The sequence below is a fragment of the Quercus lobata genome, chromosome 2 (genome assembly GCF_001633185.2).
Source record: "Quercus lobata isolate SW786 chromosome 2, ValleyOak3.0 Primary Assembly, whole genome shotgun sequence".
Classification (NCBI taxonomy): domain Eukaryota; kingdom Viridiplantae; phylum Streptophyta; class Magnoliopsida; order Fagales; family Fagaceae; genus Quercus; species Quercus lobata.
The window spans coordinates 33139504-33160234 of record NC_044905.1 but is presented as its reverse complement, the minus strand read 5'-3'; the positions used below and the strand labels follow the sequence as shown (position 1 = coordinate 33160234).

At 32.9% G+C, this 20731-nt stretch overlaps 1 protein-coding gene across 1 annotated transcript; it reads left to right on the top strand.

Moving 5' to 3' along the window:
- Nucleotides 1–9748: 9748 nt before the first annotated feature.
- Nucleotides 9749–20055, top strand: LOC115975379 (respiratory burst oxidase homolog protein A-like). The gene is made up of 14 exons (XM_031096138.1): nt 9749–11082; nt 11187–11346; nt 11655–11703; nt 12513–12626; nt 13969–14391; nt 16219–16605; nt 16710–16805; nt 17007–17122; nt 17541–17708; nt 17814–17973; nt 18148–18345; nt 18436–18564; nt 18834–18912; nt 19004–20055. Exons 1-14 carry the CDS (start codon nt 10374–10376, stop codon nt 19111–19113), a joined length of 2898 nt encoding a protein of 965 aa, XP_030951998.1. The 5' UTR covers nt 9749–10373; the 3' UTR covers nt 19114–20055.
- Nucleotides 20056–20731: the final 676 nt, after the last annotated feature.

Genomic DNA, 20731 nt, shown 5'->3' with positions numbered 1-20731 from the left:
TCAAACCAATCGCTTTTCATTTTTTTTTACATAGATTCCAAATTTTGGGTCTATGTTTTCAATTTATGGTTTTTTTAATTAAATTTTTTGTTTATATAATTATTGATTTTTCATGCATACCAAATAATATAAGATATTTGTTGATTGTTTTAAAAGGTCGCAATCAAACACTGAGAAAAAAAGTTTTTATCAAAAAAAATTATTAATTTTTTCATACAAATCAAATAATATAAGATTTTGTTGACTCATTTTAAGGGTCATTACATAGAAATTTTTTTTCATCGAAAATAATTATTGATTTTCTTGTAAACCAAATAATATAAGATATTTGTTGACTCATATTTAAGGGTCGTAATCAAACACACAAAAAAAAAAAAAAAATTATAAGTTTTATCGTTTAAACAAATTGAGCAATTTGTTTGAATTATTATACACGATCTTTCTTTTTCAGCCTCTCAAGTTTTAACTTCAATTGCCATCACTGAGTACCATCTTGTTCGTTTGAGCTACAAAACAAGCACAAAATACAAAATTAGCTTTTATTCTTTTGAACCATCTACATGACTTTGGGTCACCTTTATTTTCATAATTATATAATCACTTAATTTTTCACAACCAATTAAGTGAAAAAAAAGGAAAAAATAAAAATAAAAAGAAAAGGCAAAATAAATCACCTGTTAATTTAACCAAATAGACAAATAATGTTAATTTTTACAATATCACGGGTTCTTGATTTAATTTATTTTATTTAGGGTGCAAAGGTAGTCATGGGTGCTTTCTTCACGTGTCTTTCCGAGTAAGCTTGTAATTGATTAGAAACAGCCATGGTCAAAAGATTTAGAATTCATTTTTCTTCCATTTGACTTAAGGGTTAAGAAAGTTTTTACCATCATGATTTCTTTTTGCCAACAGTCTGGGTTGGATTATGTCTTTCATGATTATTTTACCATTATTGGATAGAAACTTGTTTCGCAACTATTGCAGGCTGCCTGTCTTTTTATGACTTATGCTGATAAGATATTCCGGACCTTGGATTTTTTACTCTCTTTTTAGCCTTATTTGGACCTTTATAAATAAAAAGGTTGGAGAGTATACATACGCTCAATCCTGCATCACCTAAGTCCAAACATAGGGTAGTTACTAATTTTATTTGGTATAGACATATTAACTAACTAGAATTCACTAATTAAGGGTTTTGTAGTTTAATTGGCCAGTTTTATGTACAAAATGCTTCAAAGTTTAAAGGAAGAAAATAATTCGAAATATGAGATTAGCAGCACATTATAACTATTCAAGAAAAATAAAAAAAATAAAAAACTAAAACTCACTAGCTAGGGTAATTATAAATTAGGTTGATTAAATAGTTGTTAACTATTGAATTATCAAAAAGGTTGATTAAATGGTTATAACTATTCTCAATAATTTAATAATTAATTAGATTGATATTTTGTCAATCCCACCATTATATTAAATGTCTGCTTTAAGTTTATCACGTAAGTTCAATTCATCAAATGTATAAAATGCTTAATATATAAGAAAAAAAAAATCAATTTAGATGATTTTTAATTTAAGATTAATTATCTTCATATTTGACAACTACGACAGGTATAATAAAATATATAACTCAACATGGATTTAATGAAATGCTTACCCAAATAAAAACATGTTTAGTTGTAACCAAAATTAAGTTACATAAAATGATAAAATTAATGTAACGTATACATAGTTAAAAGCACAACTATGACTTCCATTTTAGATACAAATTAACCATTACCCTTTCACTTGTTTGGTCAACATGGCTGCATAATGATTATTTAAAAACATTTTCATATTAGATCATAGGAGATCTATTGCATCTCATTTTTAATAACTCACTTTTTTTTCTTCTTTTTTTTTTTTTAAAATATATTTTTTTACAATTATTCTGTTACACAATAAACATTTTAAACAAAATTAATTAGTCAATGACAAACACACATACGTAGGAGTTAGGACTTCTAATAAAAAAAAGGTTCTACGTACACTAGTAGATTCATTCGATGTTTATAAAGTATAAACTAGAAATTTAAAATGTCCAATAAAAATGTCCAAACACACTTTATAATATACTGGCTTTTGCAGCAAGCTACGAATCTGCTATCATATGCAAAAATGGTTGCCCAATACTTATATACGTGCAGCTTGATGACCCTACCAGAATTGTTAACTCATTTAAATATTACTCTTTCTGTCAACCAAACAAAGTACCTAATATGATTATTAAGTGTCAGAATATTAATCACATAAGCGCATGCAAACAAACTTATACATGTATTAGGTGAATGGGGTGCACATTCCTTTATGAGATTAATTAAGGAAAATGAACTGCTGGGGTTTATGGTGTCCAATAGCTAGGAATGCAAATTGCAATGGACTTTTCTTTCAGTAAGGGAAGCAGGTGGTGTGGTTGATGTTTGTCAAGTGGAACATAGTCGAACCAATTGTGGTTGGTTTTATCTTTACGGGGCAAGTTTATAGGGAGGAGATTTCATATATGAATTTCAAGAAAAGAGACATTCAACCATCTTATTAATTAACCCAATATTTTTTCTCTCGAAATTCCAAAATCTTTTACCTATTTGATTTATTGTCAGAATTTTGTAACAATTCTGACTATTTTGTGATTTTCATATTTTTGTGTTTGTTTGTTTGGTTTTTTTTTTTTTTTTTTTTTTTTTCATTAAAAAAAAAAACTACTTCTTTCAACTCCTTTTTTTTAGTAGGTATATTGGGGTAGGGATGGCAATTTTTCCCCGCCCCGCTTGACCCGCCCCTCTCCGCTTCGCCCCGTGCGGGTTTTCCTCGCCCCGCAAAGGTGGTGGGGCGGGGATGGGGCGAGATTTTAGACCCACACCACGGGGCGGGGTGGGGATGGGTTTACACTTTTTAGACCCACCCGGCCCCGCCCCGCCCTATCCCCGCCCCACCTCGCATTAATAAGGGTTAAATTGTAATTTTATTGTACCCTAAAACCCTACTATTTAAACAAAAATATCATTAGCTTATTTTATTCTACCTAGCGTGGCTCTACCTTTTTTTTTCTCTCTATCAAAGTTGGAAATAAGGTACCAATTTTAACTTTTTTTTTTTTTTTTTTTTTGTCTTTATTGGAAACAAATTTATATACTATTGAATTGATGATTTCATTTATGATTCATATGGTCTTTCTCAACTTACTTTTCATCATGAACATAATATATATTTTTTTAATGAGTTACGGGTCTGTGGCTCTAAATATGTGTCTGTGTCATTGTTTTTGTAATTTTGTGTGGGCATTTGGCTGCTTAACAACACTGTTTCTTTAAACTTGTTAAAATTTTATTTTATCATGTTATGAGATTTTTGTTGTGATATTGTCTTGTTAAACATTTAGATAATATTATTTAGCTTTTGCTAAAAATTAGTTTGATTTGATAGGATAAATTTATTTATAATTTCAAGTATATTTTATTATTGAAACATGTCATTTTATTTGAAAAAATAGTAATAGTTGTAGGGAAAATTAACAAGAAATAAAGTTTTACGGTGTAGGGTGGGGTTTCGCGGGTCTTCGCGGGGCCTTAAGGGGCGGGGATGGGGCAAGAAATTTTCCCCGTCATGCGGGGCGGGGCGGGGATGGGGTAAGAAAAATCCATGCGGGGCGGGGGCGAAGATCTCATCCTTCGGCCCCGCCCCGCCCCATTGCCATCCCTATATTGGGGAGAGAGAAGTGAGGTTTGAACCACATTTGGAAAATACCATAAATAATGTTATTACTATTAGACTATCACTTGAACCCTAATATAAAACATTATTTTGGCATTATAAGAATCAATAATGCATGCAAACAACTTATTCAATTTTTTTCTCCAAAAATTTAAGCAATTAGGAAATTGTGAATTTAATTACATAACTATAATTCTAACATTCCGCCTCACATATGAGTCTAAATTCTCTTTTAAGTTTAAGCTATTAGGAAATAATAAATTTAATCACTTAATTATAATTTTCTATACCCATAACTATGAACTTATTATATTTATTAATTTGGTATGCATTTGGTGTGACAGCCACCATGCCTCCCTAGCTAATCTTTACAGTAAAAGAGGACGTCATACTGATCATACGTGCGTTGTCTGCCTATTAACTTCAAGTGCGAAGCATGATATCATCATTCTCAAGTTCATTAGAAAATCTTTGTAAGAACCTTCCTATATACAATTTCCATTTATACACATTTGTATATATAATTATATACCACCCATAAGAAATGTTCTTAAATATGGACCTAATTACAAATATCATGATATTTGTAATGCGTAATTCAACTGAACAGAAGGTGATAAGTACTATGTTCCTAAGTGATCCACATCGTATACGAAGTAATGGGAAGGCCTATTAATCTTCATGTAATTATGTAATATGGATAATATGATCTTTTACGAGTACTTTTTGTTACAAACCTCTCAATAATTAATAGTGTTATTGATTTTTAACTAAAATCAAAAGTAATACAGTCGATAAGAGGTGATGACAAAAAATATATACAAAGGGTTTAAAAATGACCTTACTATTGATATGACATTTTTATACAAAATTTTTTTTCCTTCTAAATAGGTGATGGGATGTGGATGAGTTTTGTTTTATATTATCCTATTATCATTTTTAATTATTTTTTTTCTCTCCTCACTAATACTCTTACGACTACTCCTCCCATTTCTATGTCATCTATATTACTTTATTAATGTGGAAGCCATCTTATTAAAGATGTCAAATTATATCCAACCATCCCGACCTTGATATTCCAATTTTTCTCAATATCACCCATGCAGGATTTCCCTGTCCCAAAGAGGTGACAAGGCGAAAATGGAGCACCATTGGTTCGACTATATATGTTCCATCCCATTACTATCGACAATGAGGAAAATGAAATGTGATCAATTACTATTTTATTAATATACTTTTTTTTTTAATCTTTGAGGTAAGTAAATAATTAATATTTACTTAATATCTTTTTTTTTTTTTTAATAAACTTTAGTAAGAATTATGGTGCTAAGCTTACTAATGAGCTGTAAGCATGTAACATATGCCATATTAAGAAAGCTTTCCATAATTCCATGTGACTAGAGTAAGTAGGTTTAAGGGAGGTGAGGTATGATTGTGCTACATGGCCTACATTTGCTGCAAAGTCTATTTCTCAATGTTAAATTCTAGTATGAACGATCAACCAAAGGACGGAAAAACTCAGCCTAGTTGCTATTTCGAGCCAAGACAAAGACTTTGCGTTGGAGAGATATGCTGCTTTTTGTCAACATGGCTTTCTAACCATAAAAAATTTCATGAGGTTGGCAAACTAATATATAGGTTGGCCCATGGTTTGTGTAAATTTGCCACTTTGTTCTGCTTATTCCTCTATCATTTACTATTTCTTTGTTTATTATTGTAATAATATATTTTAAAAAGTTTGGAGATTGAAAGATTCGAAACTAGATGCTTTTCTAGAGGAAATATGGACAACCGTTTATTCTTTTCTCAATATATTTGTAAAATTATTTGGTTTAATCATATTATATGATCAACTTCGATTTCTATTTCTCTCACGATGACACTGACACAAATAGAAAAAGAAAACCTTCCTAAAAAAAAGAAAAAGAAAAAGAAAACCAAAACCTAATAAAGCAGAGAGAATATGGCTCTACTTAGATCAAAATTTCATATATTTTTTTTTTCATTAATGAAAGAAAAAGAAAAACAATTACGTAACTTGTACTTGCTTTCTTTGTAGCTATCTTAAAGCGAGTTTGATTTTTCTGCCCCATTAAAAAAGTCGGCTAGATCAAGATAAGGTAAATTACTTCATAACAACGCAGGCATGATTTAATCGCGTTCTTGATTTCTTTGTCAATAATGTTAAAGCGAGTTTGAGTATATTTTCCGTCAAAGAATTTTGACCCTAATAGTAATAACTTAATTTAATTATAACTCAAGAAAGCAAAGCATGTTTTAATTAACAGAACTATTGCTTGTAAAAAAAAAAAATGATGTTAATGATGCTAATACTGGTGCACTACTAATTCGTAAAAGATAGATAATGGTAGTGATGGCCATGTCCGAGCTCGTTTTGCATATATGAATAATGAAAATTTGTGGTCGTAGCTTGTAGGCTGTAGTGCACGCGGAACAGACACTCTTCGCCTAACATTTTCTATGGTACGTCTCTTTCTTTCTACCCAAACGCACGTCCCATTGTCACCTTATGTTGAAGACTCGAGATTTTCTTATTCTTTTATGTTTTCAAATAGGTAGGTTTCTCATTATGATTTCCAAGTTCTCTTCAGAGTGAAAATCATCCCTTATTTTTTATACATCAGTTTTCTCATATTTATGCACTTATGTATACATCTCCCCCACCACCCCTCCCCCCCCCCCCCCCCCCCCACAAAAAAAAAACCACTTATGTATACAAATTCTTTTTAATCTATTTATAAGAGGCAACAAAATTAATTAAGTTAATTACAAAATACCATGTCAAAATTTATTGACAAATTTCAAATTTCGTGTCGTTAAATTAGAAAAAAAAATCAAGTGTTGACATGTGTCATCCCAGATGATATCATATTAGCAAATTAAAAAAAAAAAAAAAAAAAACTCTATGGATTAAGCCTCTAAAGTCTCAAAGAAATTCCATCAAAAGCCTTCAAATTCAAAGAATCTTTGAAGAGCATGAAGAACACTCAAAAAACTTGAAGAACAACAAATTCAAACTATAGCTATAGATTGGTTGTGAAGATTATTCGTTCTGTCTTCCAACCAAAGTGAAGAAGATTTCTTATTTGAGTTAAGACTTTGAGAAGATAGAATAAAATGTTTTATCTTTTCTAAAAGAATCAAAATAAAGAATTGTACTCACTCATTCTATAAATACAAATTTATATCTGTGAAACATTTTCCAATTGTTTGATTTTCAATATGAGAATTTTGTGTTTGTGTTTACACTATCTTCCATTAGGATAATTTATAATAAAATCATTTAACAAGATTTCTAGTATTTTATTTACTAAAATCCAAATTTTATCTCTTGAATATAAAGGAGATAAAATATAAAATTAACGTAAAGATTGTAGAAAATGAGTTGAAGCAAAAGAGAGAGAGAGGACACACAAATTATGTGGTTTGAATTTATGGCTCTATGTTCATAGAGGAATCCCATAATGGACACATATTTATTATATGACCAAGTGTCTTACAAAGAACCTTAAGTAGGGTATATGTATAGAGACTAGGAATAGCCCTTGTTGGGCTTTATAATATATTGAGCCTCTGGAGCTATTAATTACAAATACTAAGCCATAAACTCATATTCTTTAACATTATCCTTCAAACTAAAGGTAGAGGCTTGGTCATACTTCTAGTTTTGAAGAGGCTTGGTCATGCTTCTAGTTTGGCAAATAAGCTTGTGAAGATTCCTCAAATATAAATTTAAAGTGACTAAGTTAGGTGGATGACGGATCGGGCACAATGTGAAATGAATACGTGAGTGAGTTGGTGATCTCTGCATATATTTTTGAACCCAAAAATAATGAGAATTAGGAAAATTTAAGTGACATGGGAACCTCGCATTGGTCCTACACGTCATGCTTGAATTATAATTTCACCATTCAACTTACTATATGTACATTAAAATTATTAACACAATTTACTATAAGTGAAATTCTATTACCCAAGTTCTAAAAATTTTAAAATACTATTCCATCTAAAACTCAAGTATTACAAATTTCAAGATATTTAAATAAATTTTCTTAATTTATTTTTAATATTTTACAATCTCTTATAATATTTTATTTTTAATAAAAAATTTAACTTATATGATTTGCATGTCATGTAACTTTTTCTTTTATTTTTATTATCTATTTTATTATTTAAATTTAATTATATTATTAGAATATTTATTTATTTTATATTTGGTTCTTTATTAAGTTGTGCAATCACGAACATAATACTAATAAAATATATATTTGAGATTACACAATTCTCTAAATATTTAAAGCAAGATATTAGAGCTAAAAATCCAAAGTACAAAATTTCTGATTTAAAAAAAAAAATTTATTAAATTTATGAAAATTATAAATGAATTAATGTTAAAATTAATGTCATAATAAAATATTCCATATTAGAACTTTGAAAATGAGCAATTATTTAGTGCTCCGAGAGCACAATAAACTGTGCTTTCCCCTCTCATATAATAGTGGAACGATTTCTACTAGAGGGGGAAGCACAATTTATTGTGCTTCCGGAGTACTTAATAATTTCTTTGAAAATATATAATCTCACTCATTTTAGTTTGAAAGTTATAGATGACAATCAATGTTAAAATAAATTTCATAATGGAATATTCGATACTGGAACTTTGAAATATATAATCTGATAGGTCAAGAATGTATTGACTCATTGTGATGAATTAACCAATTAATTAGCTAAGTTAATTAATTAATTCAATTAACATGCAATAAGTATGGTAGAACAAACAAATCACTAACTAAGTTAAAATGCAGCGGAAAATAAATTGACACAGTGATTTGTTTATGAATGGGGAAAATTTATATTGCAAAAACCCATCGGGTGATTTTAAGGCCACCACTCCCAAGAATTCACTATTATCACAACAAGTGGTTACAAGTAAATGAATCCCAGTACCTTATACTAACCTACAGTTGAACCCTTACCCTAATACTCAATTGGACTTGTTCTGTAGTGACAAATTTTCATTTCAATGCATGGCTCTCAGTACGTGACTAACCAATTCGATATGCGGATTCCAGTATGCGGCTTACACACCAACTTGAGAAAGATGTTGGTTGCAAAGTTTTTCAGTTCATCACACGATGAAAATTAAGAAACTCCTTGATTACAAAACCCTATGGTGTACAAACACAGCAGCTTCTTGAAAAAAGAGATGAACTGGGGCATATTCCTCTCACATGATGGTTACAAAAAAAAAAAAAAAAAAATTGTATGAGTTTTTGTGTAGTTCTCTCTTTTTTTTTTTTTTTTTTTCATTTAATTTTTTTTTTTAATTTTGTTATTTTTAATTCAATACATGGGATGAAAGGAATTGAACTCTATATATTTCCATTGAAAACACTAAGAAGTGCCGACCTTTGAGGTACAAGGCTTTAAGGTTTAACAAAAGTCCCGTCCTCAAAGTTTTATTTATTAATACTTGTTTTGGTTTTTTTTTTTTTTTTTGGTTTTTTCTTTTTTTATGCTGAATAAAAAGAGAATAATGTAATATTTTGTGTACCACTGGGCTTAAATGAAGCTATTGTTGTAAGTACAATAAATTTTTGTGTACCATCGAGCCACGTTTTGTAGTGGTTATTTATTTTTAATCTTTTTACAATTTGGCAAAGAATTTAATACTCCCTAGTTAATGACCTTCTTCTAAAAGAAGAAAGCTTCCTAGTTGGTGACCATTGTAATAAATTCGAAGACTACCCTCCCTCCTCCTGGGGTGGTTTCTCAAAAAAAAAAAAAAAAAAAAAAATCGAAGACTAAATGAACGCTGTTAAAGGAGTTGACTCGGGCGAACCTACCGCCGACTCGGGATACCCCGAAAGCCAGGAGGGTCCCACAACAACACTCCACCTCAGCCCCCAAAACACAGATGTGATACACATATATATCCCTTTCCTTCACTCATCCCCACCCTCCTCCCTTCCCTTCATTATCATTATTTTATTTCCCCATCTCTCTCTTCCTCTCCCTAGCTAGCTCTTTACATACCATCCACCACTTATTCTTTAAAACCCACTCCAACCGCGTTTTGCCACACAACATAAAGCACCAAAACACAAAAATAAAAATAACACAAAAAGACAGTCAAGCAACAGATAGAGAAAGCTCTTTTCTTTCCTTCTAGTGGTCACCATTTCATAAATCATAGTGTGTGTATATATATAGAGCATATACATATATGTATTTGAGGTCCCCCTATCGTATGATATAAACCTTTGTCTTTTTTCTCTCTCTCTCTCTCTCTCTCTCTCTCTCTCATTTCTCTGATTTTTTTTTCTTCCTTTTACATTACTGCGTAACGCGTTACATGTCTTTTCCCATAGATTCCCAACGCGTTCATCGACTCTCCATTCATTCACTGCTTTTAAAAAATTTATTAACTTTATCTCTCACTTCATTCATTCACTCACTCCAACCTCTCTCTCAAATTCTCTGACTCATTCTCTCTCTAACTCATACACCAATACATACTCTATTATTATTAAAGTATATATATATATAGGTTTTATGGTTTTTATTTTTTAGAGAGAGAGAGAAAGAGAGAGTGCATTTTGGAATCAATGAAGCTGAATCCGAAGCACGAGAGGCGTTGGGCCTCGGACACTGTTCCGAACAAAACGGCGGTGAGTAGTGCCGGAACTTCGCCGGGGAGCGGTTACAACTCCGTTGAGGAGTTCGTTGAAGTGACGCTTGATCTTCAAGATGACAACACTATTGTGCTTCGGAGTGTGGAGCCTGCGACGCCGACGACGTTGATCAATATAGAAGGCGGAGTTTCTGGTTCAGGCGGTCGGGATCAAGCTCCGGCGGTTTCAGCGTCGGCGCCGGCGTCGAGGTCTAATTCGATCAGGAGGAGCTCGTCGTCGTCGAATAAGTTGCGGCAATTCTCGCAGGAGTTGAAGCTGTTTTCGCAAGAGCTGAAGGCGGAGTTGAAAAGGTTCTCTTGGAGCCATGGACACGGCACGTCGAAAACTCCGCTCGCCGCTTCTGATGTTACGGCGGTGGCGGCTGCGGTGGCGGCGAGCGGAGGCCCTGGAGGCGGAGGTGAAAGCGGTTACGCATCGGCTATGGCAGCTCGAGCACTGAGGAGAGAACGAGCTCAACTCGATCGCACTCGATCTGGCGCTCACAAAGCACTTCGTGGACTCAGATTCATCAGCACCAAGACCAATACCAATGGCGTTGACGGTTGGAACCAAGTCCAAACCAATTTCAACGATCTCGCCAAAGACGGCTTTCTCCACCGCGCCGATTTCGCACAATGCATAGGTGTTCAATCAAAAATTCAATATACTCATTCCGTAACCGTTTTTTGCAACAACTTTTTTTATCTTTACATTTTTCTGTTATTTATTTATTTATTTATTGAAAAGGAATGAGAGATTCGAAGGAGTTTGCTTTGGAGCTTTTCGATGCTTTGGGACGAAGAAGAAGATTAAAAGTCGACAAAATTAGCAGAGACGAACTGTACGAGTTTTGGTCGCAAATCTCAGATCAAAGCTTCGATTCAAGACTCCAGATCTTCTTCGATATGTACGCATTAATTAAAGTGATTAGTTTCAAGGTTTTGCTTTTAATTAATCATTAATTAGTTTTAAACTTTTCGTACTCCATTATTAGAGACCGCACTTTCTCTCCTCAACTTTGGCCATGCCAGAGTTCTTTTTTTTTTTTCGCCTTATCATTCGTTAATAATAAACAACACACAGTACGTGAATTGAGAAGGACAAAACTGTCAATTCAAACTTGTCAAAATAACAATAATGAGAAGTTATTATATTTTTTTAATAATTTTTTTACGAATTTTTTAAACATGATTCTCGTTTTAATTAACCATTCAGGGTTGACAAGAATGAAGATGGTAGAATCGGTGAAGAAGAAGTAAAAGAGGTATGTTTATACGTTTCTCTTATCTCTCTCTTTCTCTACCTAACCAGTTATTAAACTATAATTTTCCTTTACCAAATTACATAATTAAAGTATATATATATTTTAAAAATGGTTTGCATGAACTCCTTAATTTTTAATTTGATTTGTTTTTCTTGAATGCATGAATCAGTCAACCACGTTCAGATTCAAGAAATTTAAAAGATAATAAATAAAAAAAAGGCTGGTACGCCGGCCTTTAAGTAATATTAGAAACCAAAGTGGCTCTTATAGTCTTGCTCAAGCTTCTTCTTCTTTGCTTATTAGGTATGATTTGTACAGGTACAGGGTGTTATTTTGGTTATTAAAATCAACGTTAGGCAAGATTCGGTGACCTTATACCCATGAAATTTTTAAAAACTAACAACTCCCCCTCTCAATAAATTAGAAATTAATTAATTAATTAATGGGTTTTCTTTTCTTATTTCTATTTGGTGGTTCATGACGATTCGCATCTTCTAAAAGCATCTTATCTATATTTAGATGGCTTTTTCAAGAGTTAGTGAACTATTTTTATTTTTTATTTTTTTATTTTGTCTACGAGAGTGCTTGAGGAGTTGGGTACAGATGGCGTCTCGAATTCTCTAATTAGTAATTGTTTACAAGTCACTCTCTCAAGTGATTAGAGTCATTTTCATTGTAGTTGGTGGGGGCTTTTTTGTCATTTACTTATTTATTTTTGGTTAGAAAGTATGTTTTATTTTTTGAAGATGTTTTTATTTTCAAATTTCAATTTCAATTTGTTTTTTATTTTTATTTTTTTAAATGTGTAGATTATCATGCTAAGTGCCTCTGCGAACAAGTTATCAAGATTGAAGGAACAAGCAGAGGAATATGCAGCTCTTATCATGGAAGAGTTGGATCCTGAAAGACTTGGCTACATTGAGGTGGGTAATTACTTTATATCATCTACAATCTATTATACAACTAAATAAAGTGAACCCCATATTTCTCTTGTTGTAACTGTTAAAGTTTCATTGTCACGTTGATTAGTTGGATTTATATATCATATCAGGCTAAAATTGACCAAGAATTTTAATTTTTTAGAAAATATAGAGTCTAGTATTTGAGTTTGACTTTTTTTTTTCCCAGTCAATTGTTAGGCGACAAATCACCAGTATTTTCAATAATTAAATTACCATGTTGTTCAACCATGCACCGAGGAAAAAAAAACAAAAAAAATCAAACATGAACAAATAGTACTATATGAAAACGACTGGATTACATTGGTAATGGAATAAATTTATCTTATTCGGGGAACATTTTGAAATAGAAAAAGTTTGTTGCAATTTTTTTTCTTCTTCTTTGTTTATCATTACATCACTGGGCAATTAACTTGCCCTTCCATTATCTTTTACAATATAAAAATATGTAGTTAAAATATTAATTAAGATGACTGAGATGGGTGTCTGTTGGCTCGATTGGTCCATTTGATAAAAGCTAAACACATAAGTAGTGTTAATTTGAAGGTTATTATTTATGCGACATCGATATATAAAACTTTTTAACTTGTGATCAATCTTTTCAGCTAAAAAGAAGGAAAAAAAAAAAAAAAAAAAAAAAAACTAGTGATCTATCTATCATCCATCTGTCGATGATAATTACGGTAAATAATTGAATTACTGCCCCCGCCATCACCACTAATTTACATTATCAATCGTCGGAGACTAGTGACCACTTTGCTTTTTCTTAAAACACGCAAATTAAGCTTTTATACCTGTCCCTCTTCTTTTAGACTTTTTCTTCATTTCAAAATCAAGTTCGGTTACTGACTACTAATTACAAAAATAGAAATCTAACTTTGGTGACCATTCCAATTTTAAAACGCCATCTCTTTTTGTTTTTTAGAAGAAAAATTAGAGCATGTGACAAGTCGTTAATTGTAATCCTTAGTTAAGCACAATTATATGAGTAAAGGTGGGTACCATATTAATAAAAAAAGGTATTATAGATTTTTAATTATAGTGACCTTTGTAGTTTTGGAACCCCAAAATTTTTATTATGTGGCATAGCGTTTCCATGTGGGATTACAGTACTTCCACATAACAATCCCACATCATGATACACGTTTCCAAGTGTGTCGTATACTTTGTATGCTAGCAACTATTCTCGATCAATGATAGTGTAAATTAAATAGCTGACGTGTCCAAGGTCATTGTGTTCCCCACATGGTTCAACCCTTGATGACTTTTGTAAGTTTGTTACATTGTGGTTGATGATGACGTGCAGCTATGGCAATTGGAGACACTATTGTTACAAAAGGACACATACCTAAACTACAGTCAAGCATTGAGCTACACAAGTCAGGCATTGAGCCAGAATTTACAAGGGCTGAGAAAGAAAAGCAAAATAAGACGGTGGAGCACAAAATTCGTATACTATTTGCAAGAGAATTGGAGGAGACTTTGGGTTTTGGCATTGTGGATTTGCATCATGATTGGGCTGTTTACATGGAAATTCATTCAGTACAAAAATAGAAGTGCCTTCCACGTCATGAAATATTGTCTCCCTACGGCTAAAGGTGCAGCCGAGACCCTTAAGTTCAACATGGCTTTAATTCTCTTCCCCGTGTGTAGAAACACAATCACTTGGCTCAGGTCTACCAAGTTGGCTTACTTCATACCTTTTGACGACAATATCAATTTTCATAAGGTACACATCAAACCCATTAATGCTTCTTGAATTTGTCATTGCTTAATTTATACGTTAACTATTTAGGACCCATATCCGAGACTTTTAATTAAGTCCCATCTCCGAGACTTGTGTTTCAAGTCAGCATGATGAAAAGTTTTCTATTCATTATTACTAAAAATTTTACTTATTTATTTATTTTTTTTTACTTTTTTACTGTTATTACTACTACATTGATGATCACATCTCTATGGGTACATTTGCTTATAGACGCAGCAAAAATTGACAACCACACATACGGCTATACGTCTGTACCTTTATTTTACTTTTTATAGGTAAGCAAATTTTTTTTTTTAATATACATATGTATAGACAAACATAAAGGAGTAGATTCCCTCAATTTACTGTTGCAAAAATGACCATAAATCAACCATGGTGAAATCAATTTAGATTTTAGTCGTCAAACTCAAAACATTGACTTTATTTACAAACCATGGGAAGCTAATTGTGCTAACTAAGCAAACAAAACATAGTCTTTATTTATTTATTTTGGTAGAAAGATGGGAATCATTTATCATAATAAAATACTAATACAAAAGCTTTGTCCTTCTACCACCCCTAGGTGGGTGTCTAGAAACAAAAGGTTTCGTAGGGCATTCTCTAGAAGTTTCAGGTTGGAAAGGTCCCATACATATCTACAATATATAGAAGATGAACATTGACTTGTATTTTTCAAGTTTGCTCCTTTGCTCCCTTCCTCTTTTAGCGAGCCTATTCTTTACACCATTATTTTTTATTTTCATAGAATATGTGATATTGATGGACGGTTCATCTCACTTCAGGAGAGTCTTATAATAAAAAATTAGAGAAGCGAAATCGGGTAAAATATGGAAGTATGGGTCCTAATTAACTCAGTTGTTATTTTTATTTATTTATTTATTTTTTTCAAATTCTATCTTAGGGGAAAAAAACCCTTACTGGTATCTGGGAAGTAAGAGATTAACATGATTGATGATATATTATTTATTTTTGCAGCTAATAGAATAATTCAAGCGATCTTACCACGCAAGCTAAAATCAAATTACTATATAGAACCGAAAAAGAAGAGTCGAAATAAGTGCTCTTTGGAAGGTTTGAACCAAATATTGGGGGAGAGATCATCAACCTTATGTTTTTGTAGTAGTTAGTTCATGTTTTATGCATCTCAGGTCCTAGAAAAAGGTGCCCATCTATATGTTATGGGTTATGATTCTAATAGTTCGGATTGATCAGCTATTGTGTTTACATAATAGTAATTAGGCACCCCAAGGAAATAAGTATGGCTCTTTCTCTAGCATAGGCCCTTATGACTTACTGCCACTGTGTGAACAGGATTATATACAGAAATGTTTGCAATGTTTAAAGCATACCATTTTATCAATATACTAAGTGAAAACGGCTTAAAGTTTGAGCAATGTGATATTGTGATATTGCATGCTGTTATTCTTCCCTTGGGTCCTAAAAGGTATGAACTTTAAGTTTCTACCATATGTATAGCTACTGATGCACTGATTTTGCCATGTCTGGGTTTAATGAATTGGAAGGATAACACATAGATCACATTGTAACTTAGATGTCTTTTTCATCTTCAAAGGTTTGGCTAAGCTGTCTTCAAGTAGCATGACTCATCGCAATGTGACTCTTTACTGCAAGAATGACAAAGTTGATCTATAGATGTCGTGAATTCAATATTGTGAAAGTCTCATCTAATAACTAAAGTGAATACCTTATTAGAATACTCGATGACTTGATGTAAGTGCTGCCTCTAAATATGTTTTCATTTTTCTTTTTGTTAACCTCTCTTTGCAGACAATCGCAGGAGCCATTGTAGTTGGTGTCATTCTCCATGCCGGGAACCACCTTGCATGTGATTTCCCTAAACTTTCTAACTCTTCTAAGGGAGACTATGACAAATATTTAAGTGCTGACTTCGGTAAATATCGACCCAGTTACGCAAAGCTGGCTGAAGGAGTAGACGGTGTGACTGGAATCCTAATGGTGATTCTCATGACAGTTGCGTTTACACTTGCAACACGATGGTTTAGGCGGAGTCTTGTTAAGCTGCCCAAGCCCTTTGATAAGCTCACTGGTTTCAATGCCTTCTGGTATTCACACCACCTATTTGTCATTGTCTATGTCTTGCTCATCCTCCACGGACAATTCGTATATCTTGTGCACAAGTGGTACCTTAAGACGGTATACTTTTGATATTTCAAGTGATCATATTTATATTTTCAACAATAGTGGCGTTATTTTTCTGCTTAGAAGAGCTAGCTAATGTATTGAGTTCATGCATGCAGACATGGATGTATCTTTCCATTCCGGTTTTAATGTATGCAGGAGAAAGAACCTTAAGGTTCTTTCGGTCAGGCTCCTACACTGTCCATCTTCTAAAAGTGAGTCATAAATTATCAATTGTTTCAAAGTTTTAAACTATTAAGAAATGAAGAATTTAATGATTTAACTCTTATTCTAACCATGAGAACCTCTTACATTTATTTGAATGCATGGTGTATTCCACAATGGATTGCATGCTCTCAAGTTGTTTTTTCTCCTCTTAATTCAAGGCTGTTTTTTTCTAACCTTGATTTTCTTAGGTTGCCATCTATCCTGGAAATGTTCTTGCGTTGCAAATGTCTAAGCCACCCCAGTTCAATTACAAGAGTGGACAATACATGTTTGTCCAATGCCCTGCAGTTTCTCCGTTTGAGTGGTAAGTCACCGTAGCATTCCCTGAAATCACTATATTTTGGGAAATTTTCACTTTTTCGGTAATTTACAGCAACTGCACCAAGCAATCGCTTTGTTTAAGCAAAGCTATCCCTTGGTGAAATCTGAGAATTAGGCTATCCAAATATTTATTATAATAATAGTTAAATGATTAAATTTATAATTTTCTAACAATTATTTAGACGCTTGCCAATGTTATACTATAAAGTGATAATGTTCTAGTCATAATTTCAATGGTTTGCGAGCGAGAATATATGCTGAATGCTGAATAGTTTTTGAAAATAAAAAAGTTCTGATGAGAATGTCTGAATCATACAATACTCAATCTGGTCACCACCAGCACCATGTAAAAATGTGGCTACCCAATTGATCATTTTTATGGTTCAATTTATGCATCCCAGGCATCCATTTTCCATTACCTCTGCTCCTGGAGATGACTACCTTAGCATTCACATCCGGCAGCTAGGTGATTGGACACAAGAGCTTAGAAGGGTATTCTCTGAAGCCTGTGAGGCTTCTGTGTCTGGAAAGAATGGGCTTCTAAGGGCTGATGAAACAACCAGAAGAAGGTATAATTTTGTGCACCTGTCTAATGTCTTCCCTGGTTTAGCATTTTTTTTTTAAAATTGTTTTTCATGTTATGTAATATGTAAAATTCCTTTTGGAGATTACAGTTTGCCTAAGCTCTTAATAGACGGGCCTTACGGTGCCCCTGCACAAGACTACAGGAAGTATGATGTCCTGCTACTTGTTGGGCTTGGAATTGGAGCAACACCTTTTATCAGCATTTTAAAAGATTTGCTCAACAACATTATCAAAATGGAGGAGGAGGCAGTAAGTAACTTGTTCTGTTTTTGCTGTATGACTTCTAGAGACCTTCACTATTAAACCTGCAATAGTATCAGTACTTGTTAACCTGTTCTAATTTTCATAGACTTATTACCGGGACTTGGGATAAAACTATGTATTTTATCATGCAAAATAACAATTCTGTTTCCTTCTCAACAGGATTCTGTCTCAGATGGCAATAGGGAATCAGATCTAAGTATTGGAAGTACAGATTCTTCAATGAATAATAGGGTCTGTCCAAAGCGGAAAAAGCCTCTGAAGACCACTAATGCTTACTTCTACTGGGTAACTAGGGAGCAGGGCTCGTTTGATTGGTTTAAAGGGGTCATGAATGAAGTTGCTGATCGGGATCAAAGGGTAAAAAAGAATGCTCCTTGGCATCATTTCATTTCCTTTGTTGAAAATTTCCCAAGTTCGATAACTTTAACTTGTCAATTTGGAAATTAGGGTGTCATTGAAATGCATAACTACCTGACCAGTGTGTATGAGGAAGGAGATGCCCGATCGGCTCTCATTACCATGGTGCAAGCACTCAACCATGCCAAGAATGGAGTTGATATTGTTTCTGGAACTAGGGTAAGCTCTTTGATGATTATCATTCTCATACTCAATACTTTTCTAGACCTCATTCATGCAATCTTAATATTATTTAACTGTTTCTTGAACTATGTGGCTTTGGACCAGATCACTTTTCTTTTAGAATTGTTAGTAGCAACCAACGACTTTAACCAAAAATAAATAAATAAAAATACAAGAAGTGGGATGGGGGATTTGACAAATACAAGGCCCTTTTCGCTGAAAACCTTAATGTGTTACTAATTGTTTTCCATTCCTTTTATTATCAGGTAAGAACTCATTTTGCCAGGCCTAATTGGAAGAAAGTTTTCTCCAAAATATGTTCCAAGCACTGTTCTGCAAGAATAGGTGAGATAAATCTCCAATAGGCCAAAAGATATTACTAGCAAATTTAGCTTTCTTCTAATGTTATCATTGTGGTTTTGGTAACTTTGATCAGGGGTATTCTACTGTGGGGCACCAGTTTTGGCTAAAGAACTTAGCAAGCTCTGCTATGATTTCAACCACAAAGGTCCAACCAAATTTGAATTCCACAAGGAGCATTTCTAAAACAGTGGGATTGCGTATATACCTAATGTCTACACTCTCTCACTTCACCATGCAGACCTATCTCTAACACTTCCATCTACTTAAAGAATTTTTGTGATAAGCTAGAAAGGAGAAGAAAAAGAAAAAGAAAAAGAAAAAAAGAAGTATTGTACAGTCGTCGTTAGAAAATGGGAAAGAATGAAAATTGAAAAGCATATATTATTTTCTTTTTTTATTCAAGGAACCCATCAAAATGGTATTCTAGATTTCTAGTTCTAGTCAGTAATAGTAATAGATTTAAATTATAATATGGCACCGGCTCTGCATCTGTACAAGTGGCAGAAATATAGAGGTGAAAGGTGGCAGTGGACCTAAGGTGCATTGTTGGAGAGCAAGAGTGCGTTACAGCTGCAATATTGGAGTGGTTGACCTATTTGGTATTTGATAATGATAATATATAGTATATTCATATGGGTAGGCATGAATTATTGAGAGACGTGTAGATGGGGGTAGAAGAAGAAGAAGACAGTTCTGGAAAGGAGAAAACTGGGGTAGGTTTTGTGGACTCCAGAGGTGATGGGATTTGGAAGTATTGTACTCTTGTTGAACCTTAAAAAGTTTTTCCATGAGTCGGGCCCAGAGAATCATTCTAGAATGTGGATGATGACGAAGAGCTCCACATGTTTAAATTCTTAGAATAAGGAAAAATTATGTGTAAAATACATTCATATATTTGTCCATTTATTTTTGGAAATATACATACATATATAAATATATATACTAGATAGAGTTATTGTTGGTTTGTAAACATCATAGCATGGTAAGTCAATGGCTTTATTGTATTGTATCCTGTTATAAACAGAATGTTTATTGGATACTTTACCATCGTGGGCTCTTCAATGCTTTCCTTGTTTATGTAAGCATAAATTAATAACTTAATGGGCTAGTAATTTCAATTTTGAATGCACCTGTTCTCATCTCTTGCCTTGCCCTATAGCCCTTGTAAGCCTCTGCATCTCTACTTTTGTGTAATGAAATGAAGCTGAAATGAACTGCTTCTGCTTTATATGTAAACTTCTTAAAAAGAAAAGAATAGGATGCCTCTTGATTTTAATTCTATTGTTTACTAGCTAGGCTAAAGCCTTCTTATTCACTTCTCATTGTAGTCCCAGTATGACTTGTCAAAAGGTAAATTTGATTGTTCTTGTATTAGATCATATTAATAACTTTTATTAAAGCAATGGATGGAGCTCGTTGTGAAAGGAAGGAAGACTTCTCCCATAAGACTGAATAATTTCATTTGTTAGACATTTACAGTTCTTAACAAACACGCAACAAACCATAAGTTCTTGCCTATCATATTAATAATCTTTGAACCATTAGAAAAATTATCAAAAAATATGAGGAATTAACTCAAGTTTCACCTACCAAAAGGGACCATTGTTACTCCTCATAAGAGCAAGTACATGTGTCACATACAACAAATGCCAGCATAATTTTTCTATGTGCTTAGCATTAGCAACATGGGCATGGCTCTCTCTCTCTCTCTCTCTCTCTCTCTCTCTCATTTTATCCCTCTTTATGAGACATTCTTGTAATTTACAGTTTTGTGTGTGTTGAGAATCAATGTTAATTACAG

Excerpts from the sequence above, each read along its gene's own strand:
- LOC115975379 (XM_031096138.1), top strand. The coding sequence starts at position 10,374 with ATGAAGCTGAATCCGAAGCACGAGAGGCGTTGGGCCTCGGACACTGTT. Across the intron at positions 17,974-18,147 it reads TCAAAATGGAGGAGGAGGCA|GATTCTGTCTCAGATGGCAA; the intron begins GTAAGTAACTTG and ends CCTTCTCAACAG. Across the intron at positions 18,565-18,833 it reads ATATTGTTTCTGGAACTAGG|GTAAGAACTCATTTTGCCAG; the intron begins GTAAGCTCTTTG and ends TTTTATTATCAG.